The 18194-nt window shown below is 50.3% G+C and overlaps 1 protein-coding gene across 1 annotated transcript in view; it reads left to right on the top strand.

The window, feature by feature from the left end:
* The window catches only part of PLB1 (phospholipase B1), a 170180-nt gene extending 154873 nt beyond the window's left edge, over nt 1–15307 (top strand). The window contains exons 52-59 of the mRNA XM_079940335.1: nt 526–606; nt 2028–2093; nt 2631–2725; nt 3792–3876; nt 4669–4767; nt 5288–5383; nt 12075–12149; nt 13676–15307. Of these exons, the coding sequence (XP_079796461.1) occupies nt 526–606; nt 2028–2093; nt 2631–2725; nt 3792–3876; nt 4669–4767; nt 5288–5383; nt 12075–12149; nt 13676–13879 (801 nt within the window). The 3' untranslated portion in view covers nt 13880–15307. The remainder of the gene's footprint in view (nt 1–525; nt 607–2027; nt 2094–2630; nt 2726–3791; nt 3877–4668; nt 4768–5287; nt 5384–12074; nt 12150–13675) is intronic.
* The last annotated feature ends 2887 nt before the right edge of the window (nt 15308–18194 follow it).

Below are 18194 nucleotides of genomic sequence, written 5' to 3'. Positions count from 1 at the left end.
CCTCCACCCCCCTCCCTGGACCCAGGCCTGAAGAGAGGCCAGCTCTGGGCTTTTGCTTCTAGATGTGTCTTGTGCCCTCGGCTCCTCTGAAGGCCTTTCGATCCCATTTTAGGGGTGGGTAAATACACACCACCTCCTCCTGGACCGCAACTTTCTTAAGAGGATCTCAAAGGGAAAAAGGTCCTCTGTACTGAGGGAGCACACGCGTGCGCGCGTGCGCGCGCGCGCACACACACACACACACACACACACACACTCTCTCTCTCTCTCTCTCTCTCTCTCTCTCTCTCTCTCTCTCTCTCTCTCTCTCTCTCTCTCTCTCTCTCTCCTCTCCCTCCCTCCCTCCCTCCCTCCCTCCCCCCTCTGGCGGAGTCCTTGCCCCAGCACCAAGGTGAGGGCAGGAGAGCCTGCACTCGGCATCTTCTCGCCACTGTGATACAAAGAGAGGAAAAGGCACTTGGGGGGCCGTCTGGCACATGCACGTGCCCCCCACCAAGGCCTAACTGGGATCTTCTGTCCCCTCAGGAAATCAACCTACAGAAGGACTGGAAGCTCATCACCCTGTTCATTGGGAGCAACGATTTGTGCCATTACTGTGAGAATCCGGTAGGCCCCCGAGCAGCCCCCTGGGGGCCCTGAGAGGGGAGCTGCTGGCCAGGGTCACCATCCAGGCCCAGGGCCGGGACCTCCCTCACGGGAGGCACACGGGCCGGCTCTCCTAGGCACCTGAGTCTGCCCAGGAAGCCCCAGCTCACACATGCCAGGAGAGGCCTGCCTTTCCCACTGCTGAGTGGCCGCTGCATTGGTCCCCTGATTCCAGAAGTGTCTGGATGTCCCCACTCTTCAGGCACTGCCAAGGCGGCCTCTCTTATGCACACAAATACTGTTCTCTGGTATCCAGTGGATAACTAGGGAGCCCCACCCTCACTTGCTTAGAGTCCCTGCCCACTTTTTTGGGCATCTCTTGGTGGTGGGGAGGTTGCAGGGGGAGGATGAAACAATGCCATAAATAGGGTCGATTCAGTTGAACTATTCCTGATCGATGGCTTACTGCTCCTTCAAGGACAACACGCGTTAACAAACTCTGCTGGCCCGGGAACCCAACCCACTCCTAATGTCGTTTCTAAGGGGAAATATGTCCAGACTTACAAACTGTGGGAAGTAATAACTTTTGGAATACATCTTGTTCTAAGTTGAGGGTGTGCTATATTTTATTTGGCCAGAAGAAAAAAAAAAAGCAGCTTCCATAATTCAGAGGTTGTGGTAGAATATTTGACAGTCACAGGCAGCGAGGAGAAGGCATTTATCATTCCTTTGGCTCACAGTGACCAAATTCTGGATGAGAACTGGCCTCCCCCCACCCAGGGGCTTTCTCCCTCCCTGCCCAGACTGCAGAGGCAGAAGCGACCTAGTCCCATGGGGTTTTAAATGCTATTGTGTCCTGCACTCGTTGGGGTCCAGGGAGCCAGAAGTGACCCCAGAATACCTGTCCTCATGCAAACAGTCAGGTTTACGATCCTGAGAGCAGCTTTTTGTGGAAAGACCTGGGGCCTCCATCAGGATTAACGCCAGCTATGTTTTAGGAAGGGGCTAAATCAGCTTCCAGTTGGGAGATGGGCCAGAGGAGGAGACCCTTGACCTGAGTTACAAGGATGGGAGTGAGGGGGAGGCAGTGCAGAGGGTCCCAGGCAGTGGGGCCAGCACGGGCCAAAGCCCAGAGGAAAGAGACAGCATGGCCACCAGGGGCTCTGTCCTGGTTGGAGAAGGAGAGGCGGGGGAAAGGATGGGACTGGAGCGGCAGTGGGGTCCAGCACTGACAGGCTCTGGGTTAGAGGAGCCGGGAGCAGGGTGGGGTGGGGTTTGTTCATGGTACCTAGTAGGGGTCAAGGGATGACTTCTTACAAGAGACTGTGTCCACCAGCAGTAAGGGCTGGGCTTCCCAGCCCATGCAGTGCCCTCCTGTGCTGGCCTCAGGCCGCTCTCCTCCTCCTGCCAGGAGCTGAGGAGAGCCCCTTGCTTCTTCACAGGGGGCCCACGCAGCCAGCGAGTATGTTCGGCACATCCAGCAGGCCCTGGGCATCTTCTATGAGGAGGTAAGACAGCACAGGGGCAGCACAGTCCTGGGTCCTATTTCCTGGTGGCAACCAGGCTGCTCCCCAGGGGCTGTGACCCGTGTGCATCTAGATGTGTTCAGTGAGATGCACGCCAAGCAGAGCCCCCCCCCCCTCCGTGAGCAGGTCCCTGGATGGGATGGGCGGGGTGGGGGGGAGGCAGCTGTGTAGCTCCTCTGCGGGGAAGATTCTAACTGGATCCGACTGCATCTGTTTGGTGGCGAAGAAAGAGCCAGTCGGCCTGATTTGTAGCCAGGTACTGTGGCTTAGAGATGTGGCTTTGGGCAAGTGCCTTGTGTCTCGGTTTCCCAGTCTATAAAGCGGGGCCAATAAGGGAGATTCCACGGGATAATATAAGGCACGTTCCCTCTCTGGGCCTCAGTTTATTGGTAAAGTTGGGGAGGAGGAAGTAGATTGTAGAGGATCCCCCAAGCTCTTTCCAGCAGTAACCAGTGCCCCCCCCCACACACACACACACAAGTGCCTGGGGACTACTGAAGCCCACCCCTCTGCCCACAGCTTCCAAGGGCTTTCATCAACGTGGTAGAGGTCATGGAGCTGGCTGGCCTGCACGAGGGCCAAGGTGGGAAATGTGTCATGCCACTGGCAGCCCAGTAAGTAGACGTACGTGGGCCCAGGGGGAGGGCACCTGGGGAGAGCAGGGCTTAGATGTCAGTGGGTGGAGCCAGACCTTCTTGTCTGGAAAAGTGAGGCAGACAGTCAGATGACCCGTGAGGGCCCCTGACATTGTCTGTGATGCCAAACCCCAACTTCAGCAAGTTGTTTGTTCCTGTTTGAGAGGCAACACAAGGCAATGCGCTTTCAAGACAGCTCTATCAGGCCTCAAATCCTGGCTCTGCCATCTTAGGAGCTGTGGGACCCTGTACAAACCACGCAACCTCTCTGGGCCTCTTACTCCTCACTTGGGAGGTAGCGGTGAGGTCTAGCGGAAGAGCAAATAAAGTACCTGGTCGCTGTGGGGCAGGTGCTCAGGAAATAGTACCTTTTTTAACGTGCTCGATAGGACTGTCCATGAAAGCCAGGCTTGGAGCTAAGGTACAATGTGCAAGAATTTCTGCTGGGGCTGGAATTTATTAAAGCTCAGCTGTGACCCTGCAGGAAGTTGCCATCTTCTGAGGCCAGAGGTTCGCCCAGAGTTCCTGTGACCATTGTTAGGGGGGAGCAGATTCTACAGGGAGCTGAGGAGTCCTGTCCTATCTGGGGTCAAATGGATTCGCTGGGAAGGTGACCAGCTGGTTGCTATTCTCGGAGTGGCCACTGCTGCCCAAGAGACCCCTCACTCCGGAGCCCTGTGGGAGAGTCCCAAGCAGCCAACGGTAGCGAAGGGAGGCCTCAGGAGCATGAGGAAGAAAGGCTGGGCCACCTTGGCCGTCTTCCCCAAACCCCAGCCCTCATGGAGAAACCCCAGGCAGGAGCTGCACACTTGGGAAGGAGCAGTCAGGCGGCCAGGGGAACAGGCAGCCCGTCCACAGGAGACCCGGGCATTGGTGCCAGCCCGTCCACCTTCTCTCCCAACAAGCACCTTCTAGACCTCCTGCCCCTGAGCTATGGTTCTGTGATCCGGGCCCAAGAGGAAGCAAGGCTGTGTTTTGGGGACACCTCCATGGGGGGGGGGCAGCCTCCTGGGGGCACCGAGCCTCAGGACTCCTTGTCTCACAGGAACAACTGCACCTGCCTCCGAGGCTCCCAGGAGAACTCCCTGGAGATGCTGCAAGAACTGAAGACAGTGAACTGGGACTTCCAGGTGACCCTGCCCCCCACCTCTTCTCCCTTCCCCCTATCTTTACTCCTGGAGTGAGGGCTCTACTGAGATCACAGCCCCTGAAATATGTGTCCAGGTGAATCAGACACCAAGGCAGGGGCGGGGAGTGAGAAGCTCAGAAGGGAAGCTGGGGAGAACGCCCACGTCTCAGCTCCCAGAGGGGAGAGGGGCTGTGCTCACTGCCCTCGGGCTCCTCCCTCCTTTAGCTTCTCACGTCTGTCTGCCTTCCCTGGACCTGCCATGCCCTGGGCCTTTGTATCCATCTCATGCACAGGGCTTGTCTTCTTACCTCTTCTGAGAAGCTTCCCCCCACGAAGCACCCCCGGCAATTTCAGTCAGCACTTCACTGCCCCTCAAGCCCTACATGGTTTTGATTTTTCCATCTCCCGATGAATAAGTTTCTGGAGGATGAGCACAGCTAGTCTATCCCTTTTATAGTCCACCTTTTGGCACTTAAATGCAAAGACCGTGGATACTCATCCCCCAACGTCACAGGCATTTTGAGGAGCTGGTGTTGAAATGCTCCCCGTTTGAACTGAGGCCCCGTGTTCTAATTCACCTCTTCCTGAAGTGAGAGCAGAGGCGGCCTTGGGCCCAAGCAGACGTCAGGGCAGAGCCGGGTGGCGCCCCCACCTGGTGCAGACTAAATAGATGCTCAGGCGCTAGAGCGGCTCCTTTGAGTCCCTTGCCCCTGCCGTGACCCACCCAAGCCCACAGGAACAGACCGTCTGCCCGTCTTGCGGGCGGTTAAGCAGCCTCTCTCCCCATCCCCAGAGTCGCCTCTCCAGGCTCTCCTACCAGTACCTGCAGCGTGAGGACTTCGCCGTGGTTGTGCAGCCTTTCTTCCAAAACACTCTTGTCCCCCTGAATGACGTAAGTTGCGGGCGTGTCTGGGAGGTGCGTGTGCAGAGGCCGTATCTTAGGCAATGTATTTCCTTTTCTACATGGGCTTTTTTGGACCCTCTCTCTCCAAGAGCACTCCCAAAGGGTTGCTGTTTCTGCTTTTCCTCCTTTCCCCTGCACCCACCTTTTCTCAGTATAACTTGAACTTAGATGTACTTGGAAAGAAAAGGTGAAAATTAACAGTGACCAAGCTCCCCAGACATGGCCCTGCTATTTGCTGGGTTGGGATAAAATGGAAAGCTTCCTAAAAATATTATTATTCTTTTTCAACCATTAGAGAAGGGATGCTGAAGGAAAAGGGATGTGGACTGTAGGTGGCTATAATTTTTAAAAAATAAAAATTCCAAAACCAGGGAATTTCTCCATCAACATCTGAGCCAACTGGCAGCAGAGTTGAAAGGATGAAAGTTGAAATGCCCAGGATGCCACGGGATGGGGGGGTAGCAGTGCCCTCGTCCCAGGAAGATAATCCCCTTGCCTTTGGTCACAGAGAGGAGGCGCTGACCTCACCTTCTTCTCCGAGGACTGTTTCCACTTCTCAGAACGCGGGCATGCTGAGATGGCCATCGCTCTCTGGAATAACATGGTCAGTGCCTGAGGGTCGAGTGGGTTTGGGTCAAGGGGAAACCCGAGGAAGCTGACTCTTTCCCGCAACGAAAAACCTACCGGCTGATGTGGCTCCCTTCTCCCCAGAGCTCCAAATGGCAGCTCACGTATTTGTCCAGACAGATTCTATTCTTTCGGTAATGCCCCAGTGCTGTCGGGGGATAATTTTGTCATCAGATAGACTGGATGAAAATATCAGCATGAACCCCTTACTGTGTGACCTTGGGCCAATGATCTCTCTCTGGCCATTTCTATCAATATCTACAAAAACAACAAAAATGACACAGGTCTTAGAAGACTGAGCTAATGTGTGTACCGCACCCAGCACAATAATCCACACGGTCCCAACTATTATTTCTTTAAACATCAAAAAGAAAAGAGCCACTCACAGCCTGTTTTCCCAGGCTGCCACCTGTTCTAGCCCTAATGGGGAAAAAGGGGACCTTACGAAATGAACATACAGCCCAGAGGCCACAGGGACAACCCGGCCACTCATGACTGGACAGTCAGCTGTGTTTGCACAGAGCTCGACGAGTAACCCTGAGCGCTGTATCCTCTTGCACGGAGCAAGTGAATGCCTTTCCAACCCACTGGCTTCTTTTGATCTAGGCTCTGCGGGTAACCCAATCCCCACGCCAACCTGCCTGCTCCCTCATCTCTCCCATGGTGACTAAACAATCCACACGCCTGCTCCTCTCATTGCAGTTTCAGGCCTGCTGCGGCTCTGCCAGGCACCGCTGTGCAAACATTCCCACACCTGTCAGCTCCGCCAGCGAGGCCGGTATCCTACTCGGCTGACTCACAATATTGTCTTTCTCCTTAGCTACGCCACCTCCTCCTCTTCTCAGAACAGCACGTAAGGAGGTTTTCTCCTTGGCCTCCTTAATTGCAGACTCAGCCTTCCTCTGCTTTTGTTTTCCTGGTGTTTTCCTCCTGTTGACACCACATTCTGCCCCCTCCTGATCTCCTGTCAGTCCAGGACTCAGAATTGCAATCAGAATACGTTTGAGTTCCCTCCCAACCCTACCTCCACGGTAGTTTTTTAAATCAAAGTTAAAACAATTCCTGAGAGCAGTTATGTTTCTTTTGAAGACTTTTTTGCTTTGAAGTCCAGGTGTCTTTCAGTGGCTGAGTCACTCAATTTCATTCCTTTTAAAATCCCCTCCCCACACCCCCACAAAGACTGGATCTCTCTGCCTGGTCCATTTCTCCCCCTGTGACCTCGGGGGAATCCACAGACTCCAAGGAGGGGCAGGAATGCTGAGCCCTAGCCTTTCCCTCCCAGCATCCCCTTCAGGGCATGGTCTTCCTACCTCAGGGCAGTTCTGAGCCTGCTCGGTGCCAGGACCCTCCACAAGTCTCCTGGGGGTCGATGGCCGTATTGATGACTTGAACATTACAGGGCCCATTTGTCGCATTCTGCATGATTTAATGTAGTTCTGGCCTTTCTCTTCCAAAACAGCTCGGTAGGTCTTCCCATTCACACAGGTGAGAGGCTTCTATTTCATAAAAGCGAGCAGAAGGGATTTAGATCTGAAAACAAAAGATGAACACTGTCATATTATTAATACTACAAGACTGTCCACGGCCCCCCAACCACTCTGTCCCAGCCATAACCCAAATTTAAAAAACAAAGCAACGCAAAGCAAAACAAACCTAAAATCATCTATGAGTATGTTATCCTGTGCTATGTGATTTGTGGAAATAATTACAGGGTCCAGTGTTTTCCTCCAAAACCATCTCAGATATAAAGCTATAGCATCATGCCAACTTTTCAGGTCGTCTTCTTCCTGGAATCTCACCCCTAAAGTGACATAAAATAAATGACGAACCGATAGACCTTGGCTCTTAGAGGTCATCTAGCCAGAATGCTCTGTAACTAAAATACAGAGACATGGAACAATCTGCCCAAGATCACACAGCCAGCTAGTGGCAGAACAAGGATTAGAACACGGGTCTAATTGCCAAGCGTCCTGGCCACAGCGCCACGCTGCCTCCCTGCTCCCAGCCTGATAAGCACATGCGTAACCAGTGAATTCATGTCTCATAATTAGAGTCCTATGACATAGTGTCTGCAGGCTTTGGCTCACACCCTGAGTACCCCACTGTGGCAACAAACACACTTGAGACTGTTGCATCTCCTGCCCCTCCTCTCTGAACAGTTTATGCATCCTTCTCCAGAGACTTCCGCAAAGCCAGAAATATCAACGGCACTAGGGAATTTTTTCTCTTCCTTTTTTTCTTTTCTTTTCTTCAAATATTTATTTACCTATCATCTATCCATCTATCTATCTGGCTGTGCCGGGCCTTAGTTGCGGCACGCAGGATCTAGTTCCCTGACCAGGGATTGAACCCGGGCCCCCTGCACTGGGAGCTCAGAGTCTTAGCCACTGGACCACCAGGGAAGTCCACTCTTCCTTTTTCTTTTGTCTTCTTATGAACAGTTTTTTCTCCTCTTTTCTGACGCCTATTCCTCTACTGCTGCCCGCTCCCTCTTCTGTGGAAATCTTACTCTCAGCTAACATTAGCATCTCCCTGGGCGCTGAGTAACAACGCTAGCCTCCTACCTGGTTTCCCTGTCTCCAGGCTTACAGCCATTAGAATAGCTCTGGCTGTGTATTACAGTTATCTGGGGACTCTTAAAAACAATTAATACCTACAACCACTTTGGGAAACCTTGGTATATCTACTAAAGCTGAACACATGTATTCCCTATGGCCCCAAAATTCTACTCCTACGTACATCTCCCCAACAGAAAGGTATACAGAAGGTTCACCAAAAGATGGATACAACAAGAATTTTCATAGCAGCACTATTCAGAGCCCCCAAACAGGAAACTCCCCAAATGTCTACCAAAAGCAGAAGGGATAAACAAACAGCACATTCATAAAATAGAATACCTAAAATAGAATACCTCACAGCAATGAGAATAAAATTTCAACAACATGCAACCATATATATAAATTTCAAAAACAAGCAAATAAATCCATGGTCTTACTGGGGAGTGGATAGAACTGGAAGAGGGTAGGAGGGAGCCTCTGAGTACTGATTATATTCTGTTCCTTACCTGGATGCTATGTGGGTATGCTCATTTTGTCATAATGTATCAGCAGCTCACTTATGATTTGTACTTGTTTCTAGATGTATGTGAGCTTCGATTAAAAAATTATTTAAAAGAAAAACCAGAAAAAATAACCCCAAAACAAAACAAAAACCCAGTGCCTGGGCCTCATCCCCAGAAATTCTGACTTTGTCTGGGGTAGCACCTGGGTTCAATACGTTTTAGACACTCCCCAGGTGATATTACTGCATAGGGCTTGCAAACCACTGCCTTAGATCTCCTCACTCCAGGGCAACCGCGTAGTCTGCAAAAATGAGATCTGACCAAGTCATGCCCCTGCTCTCAAACTTCCAAGGCTGGCCCCTCCCTGAGGAAGAAAGGCCAGGCCCCTTAGCGCAGCACACCAGGCCTTCCAGACTTGGCCCCAATTAACCTCTCCGCAGCCGCTCCCATCTCCCTGATTTGCATTTAGCAATCCAGCAAGGAGTGAAGTTTCCTGCACCACCCATGCTGTCTCCTGCCTCTGTGTGTTTGCCCTCGCTCCTCCCCTTATCTCGGGCTGCCCTTTCAGCCTCCTTCCCCGGCTAACTCTGACCCACCTCAACACTCAACTCAGGTGTCAGCTTCTACAAGAAGCCCTCTCCAAGTCCCCAGAGCTGGCCCCATGGCACCCTACCTTGTCTCAGTCCTGTCATTTGCCACATCGGTGGTATCCACAGTGTCTTAGGAAAGGTAGGTTCTAGGAAAAACAATTGCCTTTCTTGTGGCCAGCCTCAGGCCCTTATGAGTCCAGTTCTTCCATCCATCCCCTCAAGCACTATTTCCTGAGCTCCACTATGTGGTGGGGACTGCCCCAGGGGCTGGGGAAAAGAGCGTCCCTGCTCTTGGGGAGCTGCCAGTCTAATGGGAAAGAGATAAAAAGTAAATAAATCGGGCTTCCCTGGTGGCGCAGTGGTTGGGAGTCCGCCTGCCGATGCAGGGGACACGGGTTTGTGCCCCGGTCCGGGAAGATCCCACATGCCGCGGAGCGGCTGAGACCGTGAGCCATGGCCGCTGAGCCTGCGCATCCGGAGGCTGTGCTCCACAACGGGAGAGGCCAGCAATGGGAGAGGCCACAACAGTGAGAGGCCCGCGTACCGCAAAAAAAAAAAAAAAAAGTGAATAAATCAATGAGGTAATTTCTGACCACATTCATGGCTTAAAAAAAAAAAAAGGCAGGGTCATGTGACAGAGAGTAACAGTGGAGAGAGGGAGGGCTCACCGGAGAGTGACGTGTGAACTGAGAACCGAACGTCGAGAGGCTGCCGGGCACGCAGAGGTCTGGGGTCACAGTGTTGCAGGAAGAGGAAACGACCTGTGCGGGCCAGAGTCAGGAAGGAGTGTGTGAGGAGCATAAAGGCCAGTGTGCCTGGAGGGAGGGGAGCAAGGTCAGAGGTGGGCGAGAGCAGGGGCCGGGTCCTTGGATGGCTTTCATCGGGAGAGTCACATGATCTGGTTCGCCCTCCGGCTGCTGCATAGAGACAGACTAGAAGGAAGCAAGAGAGGAGTTGGAAAGACCATTAGGAAGCTGCTGGAAGTCCAGGTGAGAGGTGAAGGTGGCCGGGACCAGGGGATGGCAGTGGGGGCGGAGGGAAGTGGTCAGATTTGGGATGTGTTTTGGACTGGCTGGTGGATGAGGCAGAAGAGGAACAGGGGTGATTCTTCAGTTTGAGGTCAAGGAAACTGGGTGGACAGCTGAGGTGTGTAGAGAGAAATAGAGTTGGGAGGGGAAAATCAAAAGTTCTTATTTTGGACATGGTCAGTGTAAGCTGCCTTCCAGAAATCCACCCAGAGGTATCAGGTATGGTGTTAAATGTATGATTCTGGAGCTCAGAGAGAGTCAGAAATGGAGATTTAGGGGAAAAAATGTGCGGGTTATTAGCATAGAAGTGGTATTCAAGACCATGGGGTTTTCTGAGATCTCCTAGAGAAAGAATAGGTGGAAGAGAGCAAAGGACCAACCACCAAGCCTGGGGCTTTCTTCCAACTTTTGACCCAACGACCGACCGATGAGAAGGAGAGAAGGGGGAGGTGGGAGGGAAACGAGAAGTGTTGTGAAAGGGAGGCATCAACTTTGACAAATTCTGCTGAAAAGTCAAGCAAGATGAATCCAAAATAAGTGACCACTGAATCTAGCAAGGTCCTTGGTGACCTTGACCAGAGCTGAGTCAAGTGGTGGAGACTGAAGACCTACTGAATGGGTGTTAGAACGGGAGGTTGGGAAGTGCAACCAGGGGCTACAAACAACTCTTCTAGAGTTATGAGGAGTAATGGTGAAGGCAGCTAGAGGGGAGGGGGGATGGGGATGGGGCTTCAAGGCTGGGAAATAGAGTAGGCTGTGCACCGATGCCGAGGAACCAGTAGAAAGGAAGAAACTGATACAGTCATCAAATCCATATGATCATTACCTTCCTCGACGCCAGTTAGTTCCTGGGTTCCTGGAGTATCACTGGGGCTCAGCCAACTGATCTGTAGCATTTGTTCTGTCACTAGGTGGTTCTGCTATGCAGGAAAAATGCTAGGGGCAGTTCAGGAGCCCACCTAGCACCACACAGCTCATTATCAGCAGAGCCAGGACCCCAGTGGATGTGCCCACCATGCTCTGTCCAGTCACCGTGGTGACTCTCCCAAGACCAGAGCAGCCCTTCCTCCTCTAATTGTTACTAACAGACAGGTGGAAAAGGCTGTAAGACAACAAAAAGCAAGGTCACGGGCCAGGTGTGGTCATTAGCCGGCATAGTGGACTTTCCCCCTTCCCTCCTGGGCAGTACCTGGGGGTCAGGAGCTGATGAGGTCAGGAACAGGCAGGGAAGCAGATCATATGATGGGTGGACGCTAGACATTCAGGACAGAGTCTGGATAAGTGAGTGCCAGGGATCCATTCTCCTTGGTGCTGGCCACGTGCTGCCAGGGGGCAGGCTACTGGCTTAAGATGCTGGGGAGGGAGTCACAGCAGCTTCCAGCTCATTCTCAGAGGGTCCCAGGATCAAAAGCATGAAGCAGAACCTCCCTGAACCACAGCTGCTCCCCAGGAGGTTTCAAGTAAATCTTTTCATCTATGCGGAAAACACACGGAAGCTCAAGTGAGAAAATGCCAATTTCTTAAGGTTGACAAGCCAAGCATAATAATGACGTCATGGTAACCAGTATGTGTTCAAAATTTTCCTGAAATTGACTATCCCCAGACACTTCAAGGAGTTGGTAAATATGATGATCACCATTTTATAAAGTTGAAAGTGCAGAGTGGCTGCAGTCACAACCACCCAGCAGGAAAGCAGGAGGTGGAGGTCCTGGGCTCTGCCCTCCCACTCTCGCTGCAGCCTCTGGACCGGTCAGTTTCTCCTGGGCCTCAGTGTCCTCCGCAGTAAATCCAGGACACAGACTCAGGGTTGCCCCCTCCTCTGATGGACTCTGACCTGTCAGTCTGTGAGTCAGAAATCAGGTCTAGCTCTGGCCCCAGGGCCGCTAGTGTCTTGCAAAGGGAGGGAATCTGGTGTGAGATTCTCCTCCCTCGGACAGGGAGGTCTCTCCCAGCTTTGGAGGGAACCAAGGTTTCCTTTTCTCTTTTCAGCTGGAACCTGTGGGTCAAAAGACAACCTCCAACAACTTCACCTATAGCCGAACCAAACTCAAGTGCCCCTCCCCTGTGAGTAAGGTCCTGCCTGTCTAGAGTGGAACAGGTGCCTGGGTTGGGGGAGGGGGGAGGTCCTGGCCATCTGGAGGCACAAAAGTCCCCTGGGAGGCTTCACCATCATGCACGTTCGTTCACGACCACCGTTCTCAAATCTCACCTCTCCTGGCTGCCCCGACACTTCTCAGGTCCTCAGGGAGCCGCAGCCAGGAGTGAGGGGAGGGACAAAGGGATGGGTTCACCGAATCAGGAAGAGGCCCGGCAAGGCAGATGAGCGAGCACTGGCCAGAACCTCGTTACCCCCGTGACCCTGGAGGGTCTGTGGCATCCTCTGTCTTAAACACGCGTCGAGGAGCCCTCCCATGCCAGGCATGCTCCTGGGAGCTGGGGGTTGGGAGGAAAAGAGAAATAAGAGGCCGTGTCTGTTCTGGGTGCCCACGTCATCTTCCTGGCCCTCCAGCACCACCAGTGTCCAGGCCCGCACCACCCTCGCCCGGACCAGGGACGAAGCCCCAACCTTGTCTCCCCAGCTCTCCTTTCTCCCTTCTCTGTCCGTCCTGTAATCGCTGCCAGACCCAGAGTGGCCCACCTGGAAGGAATTCCAGTCTCGTCAAGGCTGTCAAAACCCTTCCCCGGTCCCCGCGCCCACGGAGCAGAGTCCAGACAAGAGGCCCACCTTCCCCTCTCACCTTAGGCACACACTCCGCTCCTGGAAAACGGAGCGGCTTCCCAGAGCAGCCCCACGACAGCCCCCGTCTGTGCATCTGCTTCTGCCAGCTGCTCCTTCTGGAGGCTCAACCCCCATCTCTACCTGTGGGAAATTTTCACATCCTGCAAGGCCCAGATGTTGCCCTCTCTGGGCTACCGTCCACCTTATCTCACCCTACCACTCCCACCCCAGACACGCATCAGCATTGGTCTCTCTTTTCTGTGCGCACCTCTCACAAGCACTGACCCAGGCTCCTCTGTGATGGGATTGTTTCTGAACATGTCTTATCTCCCACTGGACCGAGAGCGAGTGATGTCACACCTGAACCCTCAGGCCCTCTCCCAGTTCCTAGCACAGGGCTCCACACAGCCACCATGCCACCAGCATTCACCGGGGGGAAGGAAAGGATCCAGGGAGGCAGGCCCTTCACATTTGGGTTCTTAACCTACTACAGAACCAGCTGTCCTTCCACACCGACCTTCCCCGCTCGCGGGCACTCCTGGGATGGGAGGATGGGAATAGCTGTCCGGGGCGGCCTAGAGGAAACAGAGGTGGGCACTCTGCAAGCTCCTCAGGACTCTTCCACGGGTCACCTATCAGTTCCCGATCTCTCAAAACTGAGTTGACAGGAAAGGAGGTTATAGCTGGGTGTTGACCACTTTGGATACCCCTCCTTATCCAGGGGGTTGGGGCACAGTGTGGATGAAGGAGCTTTACAAACAGGGATGAGCTGTGGAAACAAGGTTATTGCACCATCTCTGGGATGGGGACTACACAAGCCTCAGATGGGTGGTTTTCAGGCCCTGAGCCCTGACCCTCTCCTCCTCCACAGGGGCGCCCCTACATCTGCACCCTGAGGAACAGTCGGCTGCTCCAAGACCGGGCTAAAGCAGACCCCCCAATGCTCTCCTGGGCCGTGCCAGTGGCAGCGGGAGGCGGCCTTGCGGTTGGTGTCGGCACAGTGATGGCCTGGAGAGCCCTAAGGGGTCGCCAGAGGGAAAATCCTCCCATAAGTCTGAACACTGTGAGCTTGTAGGCCCGCCAGCCCTGTGCGGGCTCTCATCCTGAATTCCCCGGCCACGTTCCTCACCAGCCCTCTCCCTTGGCCACCCTGGCCACTACGGAGGTCACTCGCTTCAACACCTGGTAATGTAGGAAGCCAAAGGGACAGTCACAACTCCTTGGGGCCTGGGACCTATGATCTGGGAATCGGCACATCTAAATAAAGGCCAAAGCCGTTCTGTTCTTGGGTTTGCCTGCTTGAAGCTCTCGCCTTCCAACCTGTCGTGTGGCGCAGATGTGGGAGCTGGGACCTTGTCTCAGCCAGGGATGGCCAACCTGAGCCCAGACTGGCACCCAACAGGCATATCCTCAGTCACCAAAACCACGATTTCAAATGTGGGAAAAACCTTGGTCACCAGGGTTTGGCTGGAATTTTGGAGCTCGCCTGCCATCACTCAGTACCATCCAACATCTTTTCTGTACCCAGGACAAGGTGGAGCATTGTGGTACCTCCAAGGTTGTGCATGTCACGGCCTGGCCAAGAGACGAACTCTTTCAAAAATACAAGATGCTCTGTGACAGCTTGTGGTTCAGTCCTGGGGCAGTGGCAGGTAAACGCGTCTGCTTTCAAGCATAGGAGTTCCTTGGGAAAGGGTTCCTGGAAGAGAGCAATTTTGAAATGTCATTTTAAAAAAAGGATTGGGACATGAATGCTTCACATATCCTCAACCTGATTTTCTCAAGGTGCTAAATTTAGAAAAGAATTCCTCTTTCTACATTACCAGGTTTATGAGAGAGCTGAAGAGAGTCTGATAACACAAGCTCCCTCCATTCAGCCCCTAGCAGGGGCAAGGCCCTGAGCTGGATGTCTTACACAGATAAGCTCTTGTATTCAGCACAAAAACCCAGGGCGGGGTTGATGGTCATTTCTGAAGACAGAAATAGTGGCTGCACAACACTGTGAATGTACAAAATGCCATGAATTGTTCGCTTTCAAATGGCTAATTGTATGTCATGGGAATTTCACCTCAATAAACAGCAAACAGAAATCCATTATCATCAGGATCTAAGTACCTCTCTGACCCCAAAGCCTGAGATGACAAAGAATGTGAGTTAGAATCCCAGATGTACCACTTGAATGTGTGGCTTTCACAGCAAACCCCATCACCAGCCTAGGTCCCAGTTTCTCAGACACCTCATCTATACGATCTGAATGAGAGTACCCACTTTGCCTGTCTCCCAGCACTGCTAAAAAACAAGATGCCGTAGAAAAGCGCTCTGTAACTCTAAAATACTGCACCCACGAAAGTGGGTTGTCTTCTCCTCTGTGAAGAGTTGAGCTAGGGTCTAGGCTGCTGGGGATGAGGAGGGGTCCAGACATGGGTTTAGGAACTGGGGGTAATGTACGGGTGAAGACTGCCCACCTTCCTCTCATGAAGGGTCATCATATTGTTTCTCTTTGGCAAACATAGAGTCTGCAGAGGACCTACCCAGTCCCAGGTTTCTGCTGGTTTCAATTTCTGCTTCTGTACAAAGGGAACAGCATACCTGCCCCACTTCTTCCTGTGGACGAAAAACAATATCACATACCCTAAAGAACCAGCAATCCCAGCTTGTGTTCCTGGCTTAACACCGTGTGACAACCAAGATAACTCATTAAGTCGAAGAGTTCGACTTTTTTTTTTTTAAATAAGTTTCCCTTCCAGTAGCTCCTACTTCAAAGAACCATGCAATTCATAACCGCAAGTCTCCCCTCACTCGGGTTGGGGGTTGCAATTTATACTACCTGAGTCATCCAGGAGCCCCCAGTCTGAAAAGTTAATGAAAGGTGTGGTTCCCAGACTGGTCACCAAGGAACACTTCGCAGAAATAAAGAGAAATCCTCTTTGGAGGGACACAACCGCAAACCAGGCCCCAAATTCCCACCAAAGACACACTAAAAAGACAAAATTTAAAAATACGTGAGAGCACTTACTTGAACCTGGTGGTATTATATATACACGAAAGCATGTGCTTTTCCTATAGGAAAATGTTCAATCTAGTTAGGAAGCCAATCACAGCCACACCAGGAACAAAACCACCAAATCCTGAGAAAGCTACACTCTGAGATACTCTCCATAGAGGCTTTCGAGTTCAAGAAAGATTAGTGTGGATTAAACTTGGTCAAAAGACTTCACAAAGGACATAGAACTTTAATTGAGCTCTGAAGAATGGAGAGGTGACTTGGTTAGAGGCTGAAAAGAATGGGGTCATGGAGACTGGGAGAACTCCATCTAAGTGGAGAGGTGAATGAGCATGGTGTGTATATAGGGACAACAAGAAAGATGTTGTCCAGAAACAATGAGGATGGATGAGCCAGATACAGTCAGATTAGGGACACACTATGGAAAGGACAAGGAATTCATAGTGATTATATTGTTACAATGGTTGTAATACCAGGCTGCATTTGATTTGGGACTAAAATGCTATTGGGAAAAGATTGGTACAAAGAAAAATAATATTAATAAGAGTTGACTTAGAGTGCTTACACTATGACAGGCAACATGGTACAGAATAATTAAGCTTCCACATCCCTGTTTATCATCCCCTTTTTACAGAAGAGAAAACCAAGACTCAGAAGAGTTAACTGGCCCAGAGTTACACTTTCATTACATAATGGGACATTCATCAAAATGAATACTGGTTTCCAGGGTAGGGGAATAACCCCATAATACAAAACAGATGATTCTAGCAGTAAATTGGGCTGAACTGCAAATAAACGGGATATAAAATAAAAACCTAGAAAGGAGGGACACACATTATCCTCACAAGGCTATGACGGTACCACGTTCCTGTGCCTCCCAATTGGTCTGAAGAACTCAGCCATCTCTAGTTGGTAAGCTGTGGTTTTAAAAATTAACTATAGGGGCTAAGATTTATTTTGCTAGAGTATATGTGGAGTTATACAGCAGCTAGCAAATCTTTTAATTAGGAAAAAAATGAAGAAACAATCCCAGTGAGAATTAGTAGGCACAACGAATGACAGGATTAGACCCACATTTTACATAATAGTATTGAAGACAGACTATATGTCAGCAGATTTTGAAAGATTAAAGACAAAAGGAACTATTCTGTATGATGCTGTAGTGCTGGATACATGACACTATGCATCCTTCAAAACCAAAAAAAACTGTACAACACAAAGAATGAACCCTAAAGGAAACCATGGACTTTACTAGTGCATCAATATTGGTCCATCAATTGTAACAATGTACTCCACTAATGCGAGATGTTGATAATAGGAGAAACTGTACAGGGGTAGAGAGCGGGTATTTGGGAACTCTGTATTTTCTGTACAATTTTTCTGTAAACTTAAAACTGCTCTAAAAATAAAGTATATTAGTAAAAACAGGAACTTAAAACATGAGATAAGACTAAGGTAATTTTTTAATGAAGGCAGATTTATATAAGAACCAAACGGAAATTCTAAAAATATATTATTAAAAATAATCTTCAGATTTGTTCAAATAACAGATTTGACACTCAATGAAACAACATGTCTTGTGTATTTACTATGTATCAGGCACTGTTTTTAACAGTAAGTCTATATTACTCATTAATTCTCACAACAGCCCAATGAGATAGGTACTACTATTATCCCAATCTTACAGACAGAAAAACTAAAGCAGATTCGGGGTCTTTTCAGTCTTTTTGTAAGAATTAAATTAGATAAAAACAATAGTTTAAAAAATAGGTATTCAATAATTCCCATATCCCTTCCCATATCCCATATTAAACCCAATAGATTATTTAGGAGGGCTTTGTGAAACAACCATAATAATGAAAATATATTGGGTACCTTACAGTTTACAAAGCACTTTTATATGTTCTCATTTGATCCTCACCACAAACTTGGAAGCAAAGTGCAGTATTATTAAGAAAAAATATCCCAAACTTGGAAAGAAGGCAGGAGAGTGACCACGTGTCCTATTAATGTCACTGTTGAACAAAGCTCATCTAAGAAATATTTAGTTACCTAGAATACACTTGTGTTTGACTTTGCTATTTACTATTTGATTAGAGCTCAGATATTATGAAGTTATGTTGACTAATGGATTTCTGACTGGTAGAAAAGATAAAATCAAGGTTATGATTTTATCACCCTATAGAACATTAACTAGTTTTCTATTAGCAACATCATTTCAGTATTCCTTTGACCAGCTAACAACATAAATCTCCATTCCTCAAATTCTCCTTTGAATCAGACTTGACCATCTTAATAATTCCCTTATTCAGCACTGAGTTAAAGTCTTGATATACATTCATCCTATATTTGTATGAGAATCATATTTTAAACTTTTTAGGAAGAA

The sequence above is a fragment of the Stenella coeruleoalba genome (genome assembly GCF_951394435.1).
Source record: "Stenella coeruleoalba genome assembly, chromosome: 13".
Taxonomy (NCBI): domain Eukaryota; kingdom Metazoa; phylum Chordata; class Mammalia; order Artiodactyla; family Delphinidae; genus Stenella; species Stenella coeruleoalba.
This window is presented reverse-complemented; position numbering and strand designations above follow the sequence as displayed.